Here is a 19,720-nt window from a genome sequence, read left to right as displayed (position 1 = left end):
GGCTTTAAAGCCTGCAGGGAAAAGTTAAGTTTCTTTGCTCTATCTGTAGCTTCTTGGATCGGTCTCTGTCTTTTATCATATCACGCGATGGTCTATCCATTGTGCGCGTACCAGTACCGGACCAGTATAAAATTAGGAAATATGCAGAAAGTAGTAACATTGAGATCGAAAGGTTTGACATTCCCGGGCTGACATGTCATTCATCACACATTGTGTTACATAGATTTTGTATGTGATCATGCCAGCTGACAAGTATTTTTAATCACCGTATAATGTTATTTTGTTGGCCAATTGAAAGTTCAAATATTATTTTGTGGACCCGATGAGAAAAACTCTTTCACAGCCCATGTGGCTTTTATACATCCGCTGTTTTTTTTCTCATGGACAACTCCCCTGGTTTGGAGTGTGCTACGTTCTCGCTGCTTAGCTGTATTTGTTGGTAACATTCTTCGTTGTTTTTAGCTGTATTGTTTGCTAACATTTATCATTCTTTTTGTGCTGGAAAACAGATGATGACAGTACGCGCCATTAAAGTGAAAGACTTGAACTTTTGCTCAAACTTTCCTCAATGAAACTTATCATCGTTCTCTTACCCAATCAAGAATAAAAATCAGGGGTCTCCGTGCAAAGTTTCGTACTAGAGAAACAAATTATGTAAAATTTACCGATATTTGCGATTCACAACGGCTACCATCCCTGTATGGGGAAAATATAACAATTTTGGATTTTCGGAAAACTAAGACGGTAGACATTTTTCTTACTCCAAGAGCTTTAAATGAGTCCCAACAAATGGTAGATGAGAAAAGAATCGTAAAAGTGTCCGGGAGTCCAAATATCTATCCCTGAGGCGCGTTCTGCCTTAAAGTACGATCATGAAAGATCTAGTATAAGCCTTGTCGACACCACATATCTATATTGGATATGCGAGTCGGATATTATTGTTGACAAATAAGTTCTAGTCTGTAAGAGCATTCAGATAGTAATAAAATTATAATAAAGGACAATATATACTTTAGAGGTTGTCTCGACAATATGATGTTAAGAGTAGAACGAGTTTTAAGAGCAAAACAAACTGAATATATATCAAAGTTACTAACAGTTTGCTCAATACATAATATTTATAATAGTTTAAGTCTAATTATATTTGTGTAAGTGTATATGATTTTTTCCAGCTCTGAAACATAATTAATACTGCAGTGCGTCATGGTGGATTTACTGCAGTTTTCCACATCTGTGCAAATAATGTTTTTGAGATTAATGTGCATGCAGGTCAGACTTTGAATACCGATAGGAGACCGCCATTCTTAAAGGGTGAAATGGTAAATTCAAATTAGTTTGGGCCTGCCGCCTGTTGAAGTGTCAGTGCTAAAATGGGACGCTAAAATTAACACATATTGTTCTGCACACTTCGAAAATGCCTGATCAGGACAGCGATGTCAACAAACAAACATACAGTGCGGATACCCGTGTCCCACTTTTTTAACCCTTAGCAATTCCCTGATGTGAATTCTGTCAGTTTACACACGTGTTCAGTTTTTCACCGATGTCGTACTTATCAGGACAATCTGATAACAGTTTCAAATACTTGAGGTAATTTATCGCTAGACTGCCTTTCAATAAACATGTTTACCCTAATTAAGTCAAGTATTAACAATACGCTGCAGTTTTTAAAAAAAAAACTGCATTGATATCATCAGATATTGTCGTTTTCTAAACCTCACGACTCTGTGTGTTACGTCCGATGTAAATAGTGAAATACTCTCTGGGCAATCTTCGATATATCTACTTGTCAGACGGCGTTATCGCGACCTGTGGTCACGTGACCCATTTTCCGGGCGACGATATCTATTCCAGCTGCAGCGCTGACAGAGGTTTCGTGATGTGGCGATCTGTGATGTGTTGACTTTGTAGAATCTTACAAACTTAAAAAATAGACAAATTTCCTGTGAATTGTTGGCGGGTGCACGCCTCCTGCGAACGACCACGAGCTATATTCCTATACGTGCACGCATCAGTCGAGTTACCCATTGGATGAAATGTAGCAGTTCGGCGTACTTTAGCCAAGTAAATCACCACTCGTCAGCCTCCACTTGGCCCACTTTACGCTCTTTAAAAAGTTTCAACATCTGTCATAACGTTGAGCAGTTAAAACAGCATTAATCTCAATGAAACCCTTACTGGGATGACAGCTAGTCAATCATGAGAGGAAGATAATGTACTCCAGTTTTAGACTCTGAGTAAAAGTCGCGGCTGTTTGGAGCTCGGGTCACGTGAGCAAGCGCTCTGTACACTGGAACAAGCAGTTTGCAACCGTGGAAATGATCGAAACGTGTAAAAATACGAATTCAGAACTAGATTGTATTTATATTTTTTCTGATGATATTTTTGGGTAAACTCCTAACCGAACTATATCCTAAAGTCTTTATGATCGTCTTCATCATGATATTAAATGTAATTTAAATACATCGATGTCTCCCCTCCTTGTGGTCTCACATTTCTCTCACATTTTCCTTCTCTATATTTGCGTATTTGTTTTTCAGAGGTGGTCTACTATGAGAAACATTTTCTGCCTGAAAAGTGTGAAATAAAGAAAGTACGAAAAACTGAACGTAGGGTACACCCACACATGTACGTTGATCACCTATTCTCAAACTCCGTCACTGTATGGATACTGCAATTTGCCCGCAGTGAAAGTAGAACGGTCGAGCAATTTGAAGACCATTTATCGACACTTCGCAGTCGCGCGTGAGTGAGTGACAAACAGACGTCTTTCTTCGGCACTTGTTGATATTTTGCCACGTATGCGATCATTATAAGCCACTTAATGCCGGCCTGTTGCTGGGTTGGTTGCTAGGTAGACTTAATCTGCTTTGATTGGGGAATTAGGTGTTAGGCTGGAAGGTGTGACATGTCTGTCTGTTCGCACCATGGATAATAAAGTCATCAACTTCAGACTTATCGTTATAGTTTTGTGAAGCATGCATGGACAAATTTTATGGCTTTTACTCGAAATAAGGAATACCATATGTCATGATATTGGGAAGTTGTGTTCTATAAAATTGACTTCGTTCATTTTTGGTATAGTAAGACAAACTCTCTCCGATCACCAGGATAACATTTGATCCTGTTAGTCTGAAATCCCCACAGTGTATAATATTTGTTGTTGGATAGGAAAATTTACGAGTTAGGTAATTAAATTCAAAGTATCGTTACAAGTAGCTCAGACATGCACTTGTCTGATGTCGAAACATATTCGACATACGAAATTTTATGATGATGAATCACCCACTAATATTGTACCAAACAAAGAAAACCAACTGCATTACCAGTGGTCCGGTCGGTCACTTGTATAGTGGGCGGTTTCCATTTTCTTGTGTCTTCTGAGAAAAACAAGGCCGCAAATGAGGAGGAAAAGCAGATAAAATACGGGAAATGCAGGAAAATCTGAGCTCGTTTGTCAACTGCAACGATTCGGTAGCGAATTAATAAGTTCATGAGGCAGAACCGGGTCATTGTCTGCTCAATAACAAAAAGAGCAGACGATTAAAAACATCATTCACGTCATTGAGCATAACGATTATCTGTTGGCAATGTAGGTCGCCATTAAAACAGTGAAACGTAAAAAGAAAACCGAGCCAGCTGGTGTTCACTTCCATTAAAGTATGAACAGCGTTACAAAAATCGTTCACATCACGTATAGGATGACGTGAGGGTCAACAAAGACGTACGATAATCTAGACGCCAAATGTCCCGTCAGAATGCCCTGAATCTATGTCAAACTATAGGCAGTAGAGGGGGGTTACTGTCTGTGGTCAAACCGATGTCAATCAATGTCAATCAATGGGCGATTTCCAAAACATGTTACGTTTCGGTATTTCTCTACAACAATTTTCTCCCAAACTGTGGGAAGCTAGCTACATCCAGGGTTTTCCGTGCAGTCAACACTTTTTTATGTTCCGTATGCGATATTACTTCACAGTGATAAAAGATGGGAGACACGTCATCCATTATCAACGAGGTCACTGCCATAGCATTGGCACCTTCTCAAATATAAGTGCTATGCATATTTCATGACCCTCGAGTTATGTCGCGGAATCAACAAGGTCACGTGAGCTATCTGCTCATACTGTAATTATGATCCTTTCTCAGATAACACTACCGTGGCGTCACAAGGTATGCATGCCGAAGGTTAAAGGGTCACCGCTGTAACTTTCGATAATATTTGCATGATTTTCTTTCTTCATGACGATTGTTATACATATGTCTCTACATATGTTGAAGACCCAGTTAGCTGCATCTTTCTGCAATGTTGTCGATGAGATGGCTTGAAATCAAAAGCAATTTATGTAAAAATAATTGCTGAAGTGTGACCTCATAATATTGGCGAGGCGCGTACAACTTGGATCTTAACAAGTAAATAATGTTCGACTCACAAGTCACTGTACATGTATATAGCCACCGCAAGCGAGTAAAAACAAATTATGAACAGTTGACCAAATTCATCGCCAAGGATGAAACAATGACAATTACGAAGACAATCTGGTAGAACGCCCCTCGGGAACAAACATTCAGACTCTCGAACTTTTACAATTATCTTCTGATACACCACTTGTGGGGGTTCATTTTAAAGCTCTTGGTGTAAAAAAACTTTTTACGGGCTTAGTTTTACGAAATTCGAAAATTTTTATTTTTCTCGATATAGTTAACACAGGGATGGCGGCCAATTTAAAATATCGGTAAATCTTTCGTTATTTGTTTGTCTAGTACCAAAATTTGCACGGTGACCCCCGATTATAATTCTTGCTTTTAAAAGAGAATGGTTGAAAAATACCTTAAGGAAAGTTTGAGCAAAAGTTTAAATCTTTCACTTTCGAGGCGCATACTACCTTAATAACGGAAAAAGAACATCTCCCTAAGATTGGACTGCTTTTTTTGTAAGTAAAATGCGAGAAACACATTGCAGCTGACCGGGCTTTAAATAATAAAGCATATCCTCAGTCCCGCCACACTGCATCGCGCATATGCGATGTTGTTGTAGTTGTTGAGAATAGAAGTTTTGGAATGACCGTGATTCTAGTCAGGAACAAAATTAAGTCTTTGACGAAAAACGTCGCGATTAGCTGAAAGTGAATTGTAGGTCGAAGTACAGATGAAGGGATTGTGATCGAGATTCATATGCTTAGGGACCGGCCCACGGCTCTTCATATACAGGCTTACAAAGACGCGCAGACTGAATATCAAATTTTTGGATAGGTCTACAAATAACATTGCTGATTCTGGTCGAAAATATCGAGGATTCTATTCGACATTCAAAACTAAAATTTTTTGTGGGAGACTAAGAAAATGGATGTTTTGGTTACGTGGGTATAATAAAACCCTGAAGAACTTGCGATGATCGCTTATCATTTTTCAGGTGCGTTAACTTTACCATCCTTTGACTTTGATACAAGAGTGATGTAGTTTGCCATCCTTTTCTCAAAAGATAGGGGACAAGCCTTTAGAGATTTTTCAAATGTGTCATATTCAAATATGACATACGTCGGTGTAGCTCTTCCGCTTTTAAACAGGGCTTTCCGCTTGCGGCACTGAACCGAAATTGACTGAGCGGAGTTCTGTCAAGGTTTATAGTTTCAGTTCGCGGCTGTTGGATCTAATCCTCCCACCATGGCTTGGCAAAAAACCATCGTCGTGAGTGGTAAGATCAGTGGTAAGTTTTGACCTTTAAATAGGGATTTAGGGGCGAATAAGTGAAACATAGGTGAAACATTCAATTCATGAATGAATTCATGGGTGAACTGAAACAAAATTTCATACATATCCGTGGTCTCTTGACTGAACAGAACAACGCGCACGGGGAATATGATTTCATGAGTTTTTAGGGTCATTATCATAAATGCTGACGGAAGAAGAGGGAAATCTCTTCCCGCTGTCGGGAAAGGATATTTTGACGGACACACACGCCTCCAGTCCGCCCTCCTCATATCGCACAGCGCCCACTCTGAAAGTCATCTTAGTCAATAAATAGCAAGAAGGGGAATTACCTTCAGTTTCAAATTATGAAACAAAATAAATGTGAGCAATGAAACAGGATTAGCAGCAGTCTAGGGACTCATCTACCATTTGACTTGACATCCAGCGTTTGTAGATTACACAATATATAATGCGAAGTGATGAGAGTCTGTTGACTGTCTTTAAATTGAAAAGGCACAGAGCAGCTGAAAGGGACAAAATGCATGGAAACGCATATGAAAATGCGCGGGCGTTTATCATATCCGGACCTAGTTAATTGAAGTCTGCTCCACATTTTCATGTCAGGGGATCAGCGCATCGATTTATTGTAAGGGAAACTATATAGTTTGAATTCACTTTTTTCTGTACCTGCGGTGCCTACAATGCCTCTATGTGACAATGCGGCCTCTTCATTTGTGGCGTCGTTGCTGGCGCAAGGTCATGATCAGAGATAACAATTTCAATTTATCGACGGTGTAATATATTTTTTAAATATTGTGTGGATGGGGAGGCCGTTGTAATATTTTATCGATATAAACAGTCGGTTTGCTGGTTTGATTATCCTAGATAGTACTGAGCTTCCTTATCGTAGACACTGTGAAACTCATAGCGACGTCTTTGCATTGTCGTAAAACCTATTACGTTTTACGGCACTTGCTTCTTCTCCACAATCCGTTTCCTGCGGCGGTTCGGTGAACGGAAGAACTGCGCTTTGGTTTGCTGCAGTGTGCTTGTATAACTTTTTCTATGGGTGCCTCGGTGTTTATAGGAGAGTGGTGATGCAATGACATAATGCGTTCGACTTTCTCGTTTATTCGCACCTCGATTTCAAAATAGCCATCTTTGTTATATTTCATCCAAGAGTCTTCGTCAGACAAAGTGACTCCCATCTTATATATCATACATTACTCTTATTCTTACAACATGATAAAAAGGGGGGGGGGGGGGGGTGATTTATCGCTTTTTCGTGTCAATTGTTTATCTTATGTCACTATAATAAAACCAATACAAATAGTACATTAAAAACCTGGCAGTAGCTTACATTTAATATCGCCTGGCTGTCAATTTTCAAGTATCATTTGCGGACAGAAAGGTCAGAGTTGCATATCGAAAGATAATAATCTTGTGGTGACATTTTCGCCAAACACGGGGGCGTTGTATTTTGAAGACCTTTCTGAAAGTTAATTAATAGCACCCTCATGGAGCACAAATTACAGATGTCTAGTGACGCCCTACAAGTAGATACTTTGTTTCGCTTCGGGCATTGGAAAAAAACGGCTATTGAATTGGGGAAAAAATTCCTAATAAGATTAAAAGTAACCTGAGAAAAGACGAAAAATACAACATTTTAAGCCGTGGATCTGTACGCACAACTGGCACATGTTACATTTCTCAGATTGCGATCTGATGTCATCTGTAAGATTTCTAGATAAAGATTATCTCTGATAAACTGACTCGCTGTTATGACACAGTGCACGCGATTATCAGACAGCGCGTTGTTAGGTATATTTCCCAGGTATGACACAGGAGGAAATGTGCGCAGGCTCTGGCCGCAGGTACCTCCATTGTTTGACCAGTCCCTAACGTCCATACTGATATCACTCGAAAAGACTGGAAATGCTTCACTAGTTCGGGAAACTGTCCTGGCAAACTTTTGGAAACTTTAAAAAGGACAGAATAACTGTCTTGTGCGGTGTGTTTTAATAACATGAAAAAAGGAAATACCTTTATTGAATTGCTGTGTCTCAAACTCAATAAATAATGTTGCACAAGAAGATGCATGCCGAATGTGACACCATTGTACATTACTCAAATATTGTATGCTACATAACAGAAATTACGCCATTACATTATTTACCCATTCCGTCTGTAAATGGCACTGAATGCTCTTTCTGTGTCCCAAGATGTCGAAATTCAACATGGCCGCCATCCCTGTGTTAACTCTATGAGGAAAAACGAAATTTTCGATTTTCGAAAAACTAAGCAATTGAAAATCTTTCGGACTCAAAGAGCTTTATAATGAGCTTCAACGAGCGGTAGATCAGAAAAGAATTGTAGAAATTTGAAAGTCCAAGTATCTGTCTTGAGGCGCATTCTACCTTAAGCAAAGAAGCTGCACTTTCCTGCCTCAGGCCAAAGAAAAAAAACTTGTGCTGTTCCGATAACCCGACCTACTCTATTTTTTGTCTGCCGACCCTAAACTTTTTAGTGCTACGTAAACACGGAAGTAAAAAAGATAGAATTAACGCGTAGAATCACGTGTTCGTTACCTGGCATTTGATTTTTGCTTGAACAAGGACGTCTTTTACGGTTTTATTCCTTTTACTATATGTATGATACGTTTTTCTGGAAATGTTGTTGCCAGTGTTTGACCGCCCTGAACCTCTGAAAATGCATATTTAAAAATGAAAATATTTTGGAAAAAAATTCTTGCAGACCTACCTACCCTATTTTTGAAAACCATGTTATCGGAACAGCACAATTTATTTTTTTGGCCTTACAGGAAAACGAGAACATATGGCTACGTACTGTCTTATCGCTATATGATTGCATCAGGTATGGTAGCATTTTAAATTTCAAAAATATTTGCGCTTTATTAGATATTGCCGCTCCAGATCCATGAATTCGTCTGATAGATAGCTTGCTGTTTACTTGGAAGGTTTGTAACAAAGAGAACGCATTTAAAAGTAAAAGTGCGCCGAAAACACAGGAATTGAAGATATGTGACTCGACATAGGAGTCTCTGAAATGTCAAAGATTGTGATCACAACTTTTGGCAAGGGAAGTATGCTCTTTCGTAACGGGCCGGGATACAATCAGCCATAATTTAGTATACCATATTTTCTCTAACAATCTGTTCACTGTTAAATCACAAAAAAACCGGAGAAAATGCCAAGAAACGTTTTTAATCAAAACCCTTGGGGAGAGCTCCCTAATCGCCGAGTCTAATCTTTAATATCAGGCGTCTGACTTAAAGTTCAACTGTCTTCTTTGAGAAGCCGCAGAGATGCCAGGGATAAATATTGGCTCTGGCCTATCCAGACCGTGCATGTTTTCTTCAACGTAGTTCCGTACTTGTAGGTTTCCCTCAGTTGTTGGGTTCATTCAACCAGGTACCGAAGTCCCTTGACGATACCGTGACTGGCCAGGGAAGATCCAGATCATCTGTAGCATAGCGGATTTCCTGGGCTAAGCATTTCAATAGGTAGACCCTATTGAATGAAAGCTGTGATATGTTTACCCCGACGCAACTGCGTCATGCCGGTACAATGTGTTCGTCGTGCCTTAAGGGTATTGATTTTGAAGTAGGCATCCATCTCGACGGTATGTCGTTCAGCAGAGACCCGGAAAAGAATAGGGTAACCATAGAAATTAGGATTTAATTACAGTTGATCAAACTGCTAAAACGGTACCTATTTTTTAAGCGGTTCAAACAACCACAAAATTTACTCTTATCAAAATCACGGTCGATTCAATGTTTTCCATGGGCTATGAAAATGTCACTATGTGGGCGGATAAAACGCCGTGCTATTTGCGACCGGTGTGACAGTTTCTTAATTTCCGAAGAGTGTGTATTTCATTCTGCGATGCCCGAGGACACACATCTCTATACACGTCCCGAAGGCATACAAGATTGTGGCATTTGTACGCGAATTGGACACTTGTTCGTTCGGTACACAGTGCATGCCTTGTTAATGTAAATCGTTGAGATCAGTGCAAAATTCAAAATTTCAGCAGGGTAAGCCTAATTCAAGAACCACGGGCTGCGTGACCAAGTGCCGCGTGTCGAATTTTAAATTCACTGGCCACGATTCAAGTTCTGCCACAGGGATCTCTGACTCCTTGTTTGTTTGTTTATGCGTGTTATATTTATTTGTTAAGTATGATTATTTCCATATATAAAGAAGAACCAATAAACAGTCATATTGGTGTTCATATTTGTCAATAAAGAATGGTGTCTGTGTTTGTTTATTTGTTTTTGTTTGTTTGTTTGTTTGTTTGTTTACAAATCTAGTCAATAAATGATATTTCTAAAAGTTTCTAATACAATCCCACATATGAAATAAAGCATAGCCCGCCTTTGCCATGAGGAGTTAGCACTCATATGTGTCCACCACTCTCTCTAAATATTCACCCTTGCTAATAACTCATGAAAAGGGTGAGTATTCAGAGAGACTGGTGGACACACATGAGTATGGCAAAGGTGGGCTATGCTTTATTTCATATATGGGATAGTATTAGAGACTTTTAGAATTATCATTTATTGACTTATTTGTAAACAAACAAACAAACAAACATGCATAAACAAACAAGGAGCCAGAGTTCACTATTTGGACTAGAATGTATAGAAGTTCCCAAGGTGACAAGGTCAAGTACGTGTCTTTTCAAACCCACTGTAAGCTGAAGTGAAACCGCGTCAAATGATAATCAAGATATGGTAGTCAATCATCGACATATGTGGCTGAATCTGTTTCTAGCTTAAAGTGCAGAACGTGAATCGAGGCCTGTGAAATTTGGCACCCCAGCACGCGGCGCACGTTGGCACCGCGGCTCTTGAATTAGGCTTACCCCTTTCGGCAAGACGATTAGGCTTCGTGCGCAAGGCACTTAATCATCAATGATTGCAACTTAGGGTTTGAAAAGTTTAAAGAATGGAAATGGGGCAATCATGTTGTAGAAAGAATTTTTTCAACGTTTTAAAGTTCCCTGCTAACAACCTAATCACTGAGTAGCCTACATGCAATAAACATTTCTATGGTGCAACAAGTGGACAACGATAATATTGCACTTCAACAGCGCCATTTTTGCCGAAGTTTCTTCCATGTTTTGGCATGTTTTTCAGCGTGCTATTTTTGTCGCCTATTTTCATGACAGTGACGTCATGCCTGCAGGTAAACTGCCAGAGGCTCAAAAGGGAGAATGCGTGTGCGCGCGCAATGAAAAGAATAAAATAGTCACGAAGTCTACAAAGCCGTACGGTGTACACCTTGACGGTCTTTTGTATATCATGTGAACACACGTTTAAAACAGGGGTTCGCTTATAGGCATGAATTTACGATGACGCAATCGCATTGTTCTGGGTTTAATGAGTAATAAAAATTGGAAAAAAAAATTGTCAAGGGTCAATATAACAATCACCATTAAATGTGTTTGGCATCAGGAACAAGTTTTGTCAATTAGCGAATGTCTGCATAATTGATCGACAAGTTATCTTCGACAGATAACGGGGCCTTGGGACAAAGAACAGCATAATGATTAAGTGACCATGTTCATGGCCACTCTGTAAACTAAATTATAATAGTATGTATTTATTTACTAAAACAATCAAACCAACAAGCCACACAGATAGATCTTATCCACCGTTCCATTAGTACACATACCGACTTAAGATTACAGAGGGACAAGTTTAATTGCTGACCTCATCAGTATGAGACAAATGGTATGCCACTTTGGTCGTGGCCAGGCTCGTGTGAAACGGAAATTGCGTCATTATTTCCCCGTCATCAATCGCCGTCAGCCTGGTGACCAAAGAACATACGGGCAGACAGCTTAATCGTCATCATATCCTCTAACCTGTTCTCATAGATGATCTCTCGTTTTGCACATATATCGAAGCCAGCCAACTTGAAGGGATATAAAGTCGTCGGAACTGCGCTCGCAGGTCGTATGGGACCCATACGACCAATGTCAACACTGTATCCAAGGTTCGATGGTGATTGATGAAAGCTAAAACATGTCTGTCATAATCTACATCGTATAAGTTAAATATTGCAGCTATGATGATGAGGTGCATCTAGATATCGTGCACAAAATGCACTGTTTGTAAACAAGAAACTCGCACAGGCGCAGTTTCGACAACTGTTTCCCTTGAAGGTATTGTTGCGAATGCTTTATGCGGCGCTATTATCGAAGCATTTGATACCCTTTTCGAGTCATATAAGTTTAGGTTCTTTGAAACATACATCTATCAACGCATTTTTGTAATCCGCCCACCGGGAAATTTTCATTTATCTCGTATGTGTATTTAATTCATCATCAAACCAGCGAGATTTCAGGACGAGGTACCCACTACCCATTTAATACTCAATGGAGGAGCAAAGTATCCGTGCTCAAGAGCACAGAACCATGCATGCTGAAGTCTTAAACTGACCATCCACCGATAGTGAGTCCGGTGAACTGTCCAAATTGACTTGATATCTCCTTGACAAAGTTATCTCTCTATAGTGATGTCGAATACATATTGAAATCGCGCGTGGTTTTGTGCGTCTCGCGCTGTAGATGTGATTTCATTCCCTTGTGGGCCATTAACTTGCCCTCGATGAGCCTCGCGACTTGTTACTTATTCAAAGAGCATAGTCGCACGCGACTATATGCAACAATGAACATGGATTGCAGAGCCTTCCAACTTTGTGGTGCGTCAAAAATATTCGAAGAGCATTGACTAGGACACACCGTCTTTGTTAAAATGATATGACAGGCGTATAACGTCATTTAAAATTGATCTAAAGAAACCCTTTCGTGTATTCCTGGTTGTTACCTACGCATTGAACAGTGGTGCGTGACTGGGTGATTGCGAATGACGGAGTGTGAATAATCCCGGATGTGAAAACACGAACCGCGACGAGCTATGTACCCAGGGGCACGGATATCAAACAAAGTCAAATAAATTATGAAACCAACAGAAATGTCAAGGCACTTGGAAGTCTTAACACATTTCTGGCGTTTGACCGGGAAAGTAACTTTGCGCCGTGGCTCCCTATTCTGCTGTTCGAAACAACAGCTTAGATTTAACAGATTTAACGAGGCCAACCATTACTACGCATAACGGATACAAATCGTAGGCAGACAGGACATCCATGTCCTTAGCACAGGCAGTCTGTCGCAACTAAGTCGTCTGGCTCAAGTGAATATCGATGGCGCCAAAACAACGAGACTGGCAGACCTTTTGGATACAGAATAGTTTGGTGGCAAATTCCGGAGTATTACAGTAAAATATTTCATATTGTGCGGAGAGAATCCGTTGATCCCTAGCTACTAAACTTGGTCATACAAGATGAATTGTTAGTCTAGTATAGGTTGTATCTCCCTTAGCGATGGTCGCAAATATGCAAATTTTACAGCGCGAAACTGTCACGGTTTTTGTATTCGACGAAATAACAATAGAAATATAGAAAACTTTTCAGGCACAGTTAGATTACATACCAAGCCTACCAGTCCAGTTGACATTTCTACAACAAAAAGTCCTCTATATTCCTCCTTCAGTGCAAAATAAATTGCATTGGTTGGGTGATAAGGTAATTGCTAAAATAGCTATTTTAAAATCGTTACGTTACCTTCCATCGTGCAGCTGCGTTAGAATCTTTCACACTTTCATGATGCGTTGGAGAAACTGACGATTAAGGTAGTGTCGGTCACATGTGCAGCGCTATCGCTTATACATCAGGATGGGTATCTTTAAGCGACTCGGGAAAGCTGCAATGTGAACTCCCTAGGTTACTGATGGACTTGCTTCTGGCTGACAGACGCGAGGATGATATCATCGACGTTCAGCTACACAGGGTGATCAGATCGGAGAGATTTTCGACCCCGTTCTGTTCGCTAATGCCTTTCATAGATATTAGCCTTATTAGATATTACTTTCTCGGTGCATGTGCATCGCCGGCTTGAGGTAAAAAATTTACATTTCGTGTTGGATAATCGACGAGCTGCTGTTTCACAGGTGGCGCTTGTCTCACGGTATTTCGCTTTGTCGTCATCTGCCGTACAGTTTTTGTCACAATCCATTGCACTGGCCTCAGTGTTAATACTTTGTACATACATGCTCACATGACACCCACTTTGCGGACCCACTTCACATCGACAAGGTTTTTTATTAAATTACTTGCTCATAAGACTGACCTAAAGGTTGTCATGACAACGACAATTGCGCGGTCACGGACTGAGATCGTCATTTGGATATAGGAAAGACCGGTTTCGCCACCGATTTAGAAGAAGGGTCACCATAGTACGGCGTGTAAAGCTGGGTTATACAATTTCTAGACCGGAATTAGGCTAACCCCCATTAACTGCATTGCCAAACAGCTCGCAAAGAGGGTTAACAACCTCTGAGGGGGAGGGGGAGATAAAAGTGACTTGGGATGTTAAAAAACCCAGGAGCATCATGTCAGTGGTAACTAAAATATCGTGACCTCGAAAGCTCTAAAAAAGGTCAAATTGTAAAAAGGGCAAATATCAAATAAGTAAATACACAGATGCCATATATGTATATATATATATATATATATATATATATATATATATATATATATATATATATATATATATATATATATATATATATATTACCTGGTATGTATTATGATTTTTTATGATATCTAAGAGTAATCTAGCACTTTAATCCCTAGCTTGAACACTAAAGATGGAACAAAATGTTTGCCTATGGTTAGGCAGTGTCCACTGTGACTCAATCTCATTCGTATATTATCGATAGATACTGATATGATATGAATTATTATTTCTGTTTCTTGTATGATGAGCTGCTCCGAGCCGCAGAACGGAAAAAGAAAACCAGACTTTCTGTGGTTTGTGATTGCGTTTGTCAAGCTACCGAATTTTTTTATGCTTGCCCATCTCAATACTCAGACCTTCTTGAAATTTCTAGACATAAATCGCGTATTGAAAACATTTCATGACTTTCTCTGGAGGGTAGGTGTCCAAAAAAGTGGCGTTCGTGTGAAGTATTCGGCTTTCCCCTAGAGCTGTTCATGAACAAAGCAGACGAAGCTTTGTAAAGCAGTATACACTTTAAAGGTTGTCAGCCCTATCGGGGAAAGTGTTCCTGTCTCTCTCAGACAGAAAAGTACAAACAAATTAAAGCACGCCAACGTGGGTCAAATTTTCCCTAAATGTAAAGGTGACAAGCAGCGTCATCTCCTTGAAGTCACCTTCCTTCAAAGTCTTCATTTGACCATCAAATATGACGTCATTACACCGGGTAAATTTGTACGGTAGATTGAAAAATACACGGCGAGTTAATAAATAGCACATTCATTCGTTGTTCGGTCTTCATGTAATCCCCTGTATAAGTTTGAGGTAGTTATTAGTGTGATACTTTGCCATATGCTTAGTCTACTCTGTCTACATAACATACAAGTCGGATCTTCCTTACGCAATGTTACCGATTTGATTACGTCCCTGTCTTTTGCTATTGAGAGATTGGATTGCAGTGCGTACGTAATACGTGCAAGCACTTCAGCACTCTAGATTTCAAGCTTTGCACAAAATGATGGCCACTTGTTAGAGCAGCGCATCCACACGGGCATGGTAAGATAATGCGTTTTGCGTTGAACATATTCCGACTGTCCAGCCTTATAATCGATAGCTTTGCTCACTGCGCAAGCTCAATTAAACGTTGTTATAGCATCGATCTCATGTTTTCGGTTCACGTCAAGCAGAATGTTCTATCCTGTCAACAGCTTGCACTTGCGCAAACGAACGTTGTTTGAATCAAAGTATCCGGTGTATTATCAGATGTGCCCGTGTATGTATGGGAAGACTAAACTCAAATGCTCGCTGATGTTCGGGAAAAACGTCTCTATAACGTGGATGAAAGAACGTCGCCACGTTCCTGGGAAAGTAAATGCGTTATTTCTATCATTCTTTCGATTGAACTCACTGAAATATATATGTCACGCAACAGTTGGCGAGAGCGTCTGATCGTAATGGTGTCACATTGCTATCTCGGTTGCACGTGAGCAGTTTTATTGCCATGACATACGTTCGTCCATTTGATGAGCAAATGTGTTGCATTTCTACATTTATATGGCAATGTACTCATGTGAAGAGCCCTTAAATTCAATCTTACGGTGATGTGTAATAGTTGTTCGGTTGTCAAAATATTTAAATGTGGCCAGCTCAAAGTCGTGACACGGACGTTTCGGTGACAGAATGGCCTTGTGTTCACTAGAAATTAGTGATTCTAATCTTAATAGACAGACAGGACGAGTGTTTAAAAGGAAACGTCGGAACTGCGCCTGTGCGAGTTTCTTGTTTACAAACAATGTATTCCGTGTACGATACTGACGATATCTAGATGCATCTCATCATCATAGCTGCAACATTTAAATTATACGATGTAGATTATGACAGACAAGTTTTAACTTTCATCAATAACCATCGTACCTTGGATACAGTGTTTACGTTGGTCATATGGGTCCCATACGACCTTTAAGCGCAGTTCCGACGACTATTTCCCTTTAAAGCTCCTAGAACAATACTCAAAGTATAAACACAACGTTTAGGAATCTCAGTTCACGTTAATGCTAGCCGGACGTCGCGGGCAGAAAAACAGTACCTTGGCGTCACTCAAAAATCCTGAACGAAACTAAGGCGAAAAAATAAAGTACGGCTTTTAAAATGTATAGGACGTGCGGCGGCATTAAGCAAGGAGGCGCGACAACGTGCACGATTTCCGAAACTGCTTTCGATCGCAATCCGTCAGGCTCTTATTCTGATCGTTGATTGAAAATCTGTTATAGGATGTCTGTCTTGTGTTACTTATGCAAGCGTGTGCACAGTCTATATGTGTCCTGAACATAGAATCAGGGTGTCACTGTCACTGGAAGGCAGCTTTTTGCACCAAAACGAACATTAACGACTTAATCTTGAACACCATTTTGACGACGTCAGCATTCATGAGCATTGTGTTCGCTAAAATTTTCAGCTGATTTCAATACAAAACATAAAACACTTAGAATGAAAACCTGTGAATGAAAACTGAAAAAAAATGTCTGTAGCAATTTCAAAATTTCACACCGTCACATATATACGATTTTTTCTGTCTGTCCAGAGGATCGTGGGAGTGTATCATATGACTTTTTGACTTCCAGCGAAATTTATGCAAATAACGACACACCCATTTATACACCAATACATGCAAGCATGCATACATACATACATACATACATACATACATACATACATACATACATACATACATACATACATACATACATACATACATACATACATACATACATACATATATACATACATACATACACGCACACATACATACACGTACACATACATACACGCACACATACATACACGCACACATGCACGCGTGCATGATAGACTATGTATACACATTCGGGTATGCATGCATACACACATGCACACATAATGATAAGTAATCGGCGACACACTTGGATCAGTTTAGCGACGGAAGCACTACACCCACGCTAGTTCTAAAGAACACGCCTTTCAGCCATCATTAATGAACAGAGTGGCAGTATTGACACCTAATGTGGGGAATCTCGGATTAACAGGGTTAATGCGTTAGCAAAATGTCACACAGGCTCTGGATGAAGTCGGATGATAGTCGTGAAGAGCGCAAAGTTCAAATAAACGCAGTTGCCAAGTCGACTGCTGGTCAAGCTATGTAAAACTATTTATTATTTGCACGCACGGCCATATCATCGCTACGTGAAACCTAGAAAACGTTTCAAAGAGTTGGCCATCAACATTTAAAACTTGTTTGAAAATGCAAAGTGCAATTTCTGACAAAGGCAGCCGAGTTCATTTTGAGACTGGTGTATATACCGGTACCTCTTGAATTGTTTAATATTCGCCTGGTTTCAAACTAAATTTAATTCTCACTTCGCGTACGGCAAAAAGCAGAGTCGGTACACCGTTGCGCAATTTTCAACGTGAAGGCAAAATTCGTGGCTGGCACACGCTTATCCCAGACGAGACATTTAAATTTTAATCTTTGTTCGAATTTTTGAGAAATCAGAGATGTTCTCACTCGGAGATGTATTCCTTAGCTGTCTCGCAATCAACTAATATGGGTAAATAATCTTGTCTGCACTGGAAATCTGACTACACTTTTCTCTGACGCATGACGCACTAGATACTGGTAATACGTCAGTCTAAGATGATGCTCGGTACGGGGATACACCAAAGAGGGAGTCTGCGTTACGCTTTGAAAGGAAAGAATGCTGCCCAATAAACCGAAACCTAAAGGGTTTCTGTTACCATGGCAAAGTGAGAATCTCTATATTTAAGTCACTGTAAGTTGCTACAAAAAGGGCAAGTGGTCACGTCAGTTGCATATCTCTGTGGAAACGTTTAAAGTCGTGACCAGCAAAAGTTGAAAAAGTCAATCTTAAACATGATATGATAAGTTTCCAATCGCAATATGACGCACTTGTGTTGCGAGCGACCGGTGGTCACGACTCGACGTTCGATTTGGGCGAGGTTGTTGAGCACATGTCACCAACGTGGCACGTTAGCGCCATACCTTGAATAGTTGGAGGCCATACTGGGCAAAAATAGTGAACAATATTGAACACTCTGAAGACACTTTCAACTTACCGTCCATTATGGAACACGTCACATTTGTCAACCCACAGCTGAATTCCATTTACGGTGGCGGTTTTTTTCCACGGAATGAAGTCCTCAAAAGTTTATGTCGTTCGCAACGTTTACAGACGGTGGTACACCACGGCAACTAGCCAACCAACCAATCAACCAAACCAAAGGTTGTCCTTACTTCGAGTCCACCTGTTGCTTTGGTAACGAAAACTCGCCCGCATATTTATGGTCAGATGGGAAAGATATTCCGGAAAAGGTCGTAGAGGGCTGTTTTTAACGATTTCGCCCGAACAACAGGTTTTTTGTTTCCCTGACAAAGGAGTGAGTCAAGTATGGAAAGGAAAGTTTGCAAGTTTATATTCTGTTTCGAACTTTCACACGTGTTGATGACGTCAGTACAGGTATGATAGGAATCATTTACACTTGTCCGTCTCTGTCATATTTGATTTCTAAAGGATGGCTCACACTTCTTCAGGCCCTCAGGCCGCAAGGAAAACTACGGCAATTCCGTCGATTATAAAACCCTGCTTTTAAGCTCAAGCGAATGGTGCGACGGAAAACGGCAGTGCATCATGCCAAATCTTTTCCTGTTAGCTAAGAAATTGCACATTGCCCTTGACACCAAAGACTAACATGATAATTTGACTCTCGGCAGAGGAAGTTCACACACGTGAATCAGCGGCATATTATCGAACTTGACCTTGAAATAGCAGGAGTACCCGTCAAGATTCACTATAAGAATTGCTCAGGCTGCTACTTAGTGAAAATACAGTGCAGCTTGTCAATTGACTCTTCCTCTTTAAAGGTACACAGTCACCTGTAATCTAAATATGCCATATATGACCAAAGGGGCATTCCTTGGTATTCAAAATGCCCGTGTAAGGGCCCTGTTTTTAAAAAGCGGCCACCCGCTTAAAATCTGTGATTGGTTAGATTTTCTCTTTCCATGGTAACTCTGGAAAATTGGAAAAGGTGACAGTATACCTATAATTGAAACTCACTTTCTCTATAAACATGATGCATTTGTGTTTCAATTCCAAATTACTAGTAACAGTCTAAAAACACCAACATTCATATGTTTTCCCGTGCATTCATCGCTCTTTCGTAGTATTCTCTTGAAAGCAACTGTGTCAGATTTTTTTTTATACTATGTGATTTTTCTTATGGTTCAAGTCATCTTTCGCTGGACATGCCAGGAAATGTGGAGGAACATCCTGTACAAGAAGTACAAGATCATAGAGGATATAGTGTTGCAAGTGAACTTTTAATATATTCCATGAGTTCCATGAGAGTGCCATGTGAATACATTTTGTCACTGTCCTACCAAGTTTCC

General features: G+C 40.1%; 1 protein-coding gene across 2 annotated transcripts in view; it reads right to left on the bottom strand.

Moving 5' to 3' along the window:
• The window catches only part of LOC139121661 (synaptotagmin-7-like), a 28,032-nt gene extending 9,488 nt beyond the window's left edge, over positions 1-18,544 (bottom strand). The window contains exon 1 of one of the 2 annotated variants that reach the window (XM_070686738.1): positions 18,388-18,544. In XM_070686738.1, coding sequence (XP_070542839.1) covers positions 18,388-18,436 — 49 coding nt within the window. In that variant the 5' untranslated portion in view covers positions 18,437-18,544. Of the gene's footprint in view, positions 1-13,343; positions 13,468-18,387 lie in introns of those variants that run through there. The other variant, XM_070686739.1, reaches the window with a different exon arrangement.
• Positions 18,545-19,720: the final 1,176 nt, after the last annotated feature.

Source organism: Ptychodera flava, chromosome 21 (assembly GCF_041260155.1).
Source record: "Ptychodera flava strain L36383 chromosome 21, AS_Pfla_20210202, whole genome shotgun sequence".
Classification (NCBI taxonomy): domain Eukaryota; kingdom Metazoa; phylum Hemichordata; class Enteropneusta; family Ptychoderidae; genus Ptychodera; species Ptychodera flava.
Note: the sequence above shows the minus strand (reverse complement) of the source record. Positions and strands in the feature narration are given on the sequence as shown.